Source organism: Octopus bimaculoides, chromosome 1 (genome assembly GCF_001194135.2).
Source record: "Octopus bimaculoides isolate UCB-OBI-ISO-001 chromosome 1, ASM119413v2, whole genome shotgun sequence".
NCBI classification, from domain to species: Eukaryota; Metazoa; Mollusca; class Cephalopoda; order Octopoda; family Octopodidae; genus Octopus; species Octopus bimaculoides.
The window spans coordinates 4,265,350-4,267,094 of NC_068981.1; the positions used below are offsets into that span (position 1 = coordinate 4,265,350).

The following is a 1,745-nucleotide window of genomic DNA, read 5'->3' on the forward strand; positions in this document are numbered from 1 at the left end:
TCTTGCTCGAATGTCTTTTCACGTGCCACTGGCACAAGTGCCAGGAAAGCAACATATACATACATGTGTGTGTGTGTTTGTTCCCCCACCATTGCTTGACAACTGATGTTGGTGTGTTTACGTCTCCAGTAACTTAGCGGTTTTGGCAGAAGAGACCGATAAAATAAGTCATAGGCTTACAAAGGAGAAGTTCTGGGGTCTTTCAATACAGAACCAAAATAATTATATATTTTTTAACATTTCATTTCATTTTTCTTTTGTTTTTTTTGTTTATTAATTTTATTTGTGACATCATTAATAGATAACAAACGGGCCACAAATTATTGTGTCTCTTCGCGCTCACATCACCATGCCAGATATGGAAGTTTCTCATGATATACTGGATTTTGAAAATGTGAAATGTGGTGAGTGTAAAATAATGAGCACCCAACTTCATAACCACCAATATGTTCAATGTGAATGGAGCTATCTTCCATCTTCGGCCAGGAAACTTCTGGTAAGCCCTCTTAAAAATATTTACAGCTGTAATATTGCTCATGTTTAACCTTTTTGTTACCATATTTCTGTTGAAATACAAAGGTTTTAATTTAGATCACTTTAACCCTTTTGTTACCATATTTCTGTTGAAATACACTTCATTTGTTTCAGTTAATTTTGAAAATAGCAAAGAATTTACTAAAATAACTTTACCATTATTAAACCGGTGTTTGGAATCAATTTGAAATTTTGGTTGAAAGAATTTTAACTTAGATCACTTTAAAACAGGAAGTTTGTATCACAGAACAAAGGGTTTTAGGTGGGTTGATATCAAAGTGGTTAGAATTATTTTTGGAGATGTAAATGTTTAGAAAGAGTAAATGTTTAGTAAAATGTTGCAGAAGTTACAAAAGTAATTTTTATGATTGTGAAAGAATATATTCTTTGGTATTTCTTAGAAATTTTCATTCAGTGAATTGTTCTTCTATTAGGCCAAAAATGAAACACAAGACACAGCAAATAAAAAAGCTGCCTTGAGACCACGTAAGAACTTTGAAATAATTCCTCCCTCAGGAGTACTCCAGCCAGGACAAAGAGTAAATATTCAAGTAAAATTCATGCCAACTGAAGGGGTAATTTTTGTATTTATCTCTCTCTTTTTTTCTTGCGGTCTCCCCGCCCCCCACCAGTGTACACGAATATTGACATTCCATTGCTTTGCTTGTCCCCAATGGTAATAAAATGTTTACATTTCTTGTTGATATTTTGACCAGTTGCTCTGTGTGTTTGAAGGCCTTTGGAACAAATAAGAAACTACCTATATTTGAGAAACTGCTATAGGTTGGTGACAGGAAGAGCATCCAGCTATAAAATCTTGCCTTAAAAAAGACCCCCCCCCAACTCATGTTGACACTGAAAAACAGACATTAAATAAATGAGCAAATGAAGATGCTCTCTGAATACAAAAGAAATCCTCAAAGAAATACTTCACTTAATAGCTTATTGAGCCATCCTTAAAGAAGTATTTTGGTGCCGTACCAAAGGTGGAGGAGAGAGATTTTTTTTCCCCAAATCTTGTAAGCTCTACCTTGTTACTGACTAATATTTTCTCTTGTCGTATCCAAGACTGAAAGATGATGTTATAACCATATTGTGAACAATAATCCGAATTTCAAATCTCTGATGGAAAACATCAGCAAATTACTGTTGCAAAGAACCCATGCCATAGGGGAAAACAGACGTTAAAGGATGATGATGATGATGATGAG

General features: G+C 34.4%; 1 protein-coding gene across 1 annotated transcript in view; it reads left to right on the forward strand.

Annotated features, from left to right (window-relative positions):
* LOC106880950 (hydrocephalus-inducing protein) overlaps window positions 1-1,745 on the forward strand; it is a gene marked incomplete at its 3' end in the record, with an annotated part of 180,276 nt that overhangs the window by 60,355 nt on the left and 118,176 nt on the right. The window contains exons 29-30 of the mRNA XM_052974127.1: window positions 302-496; window positions 969-1,109. Of these exons, the coding sequence (XP_052830087.1) occupies window positions 302-496; window positions 969-1,109 (336 nt within the window). The remainder of the gene's footprint in view (window positions 1-301; window positions 497-968; window positions 1,110-1,745) is intronic.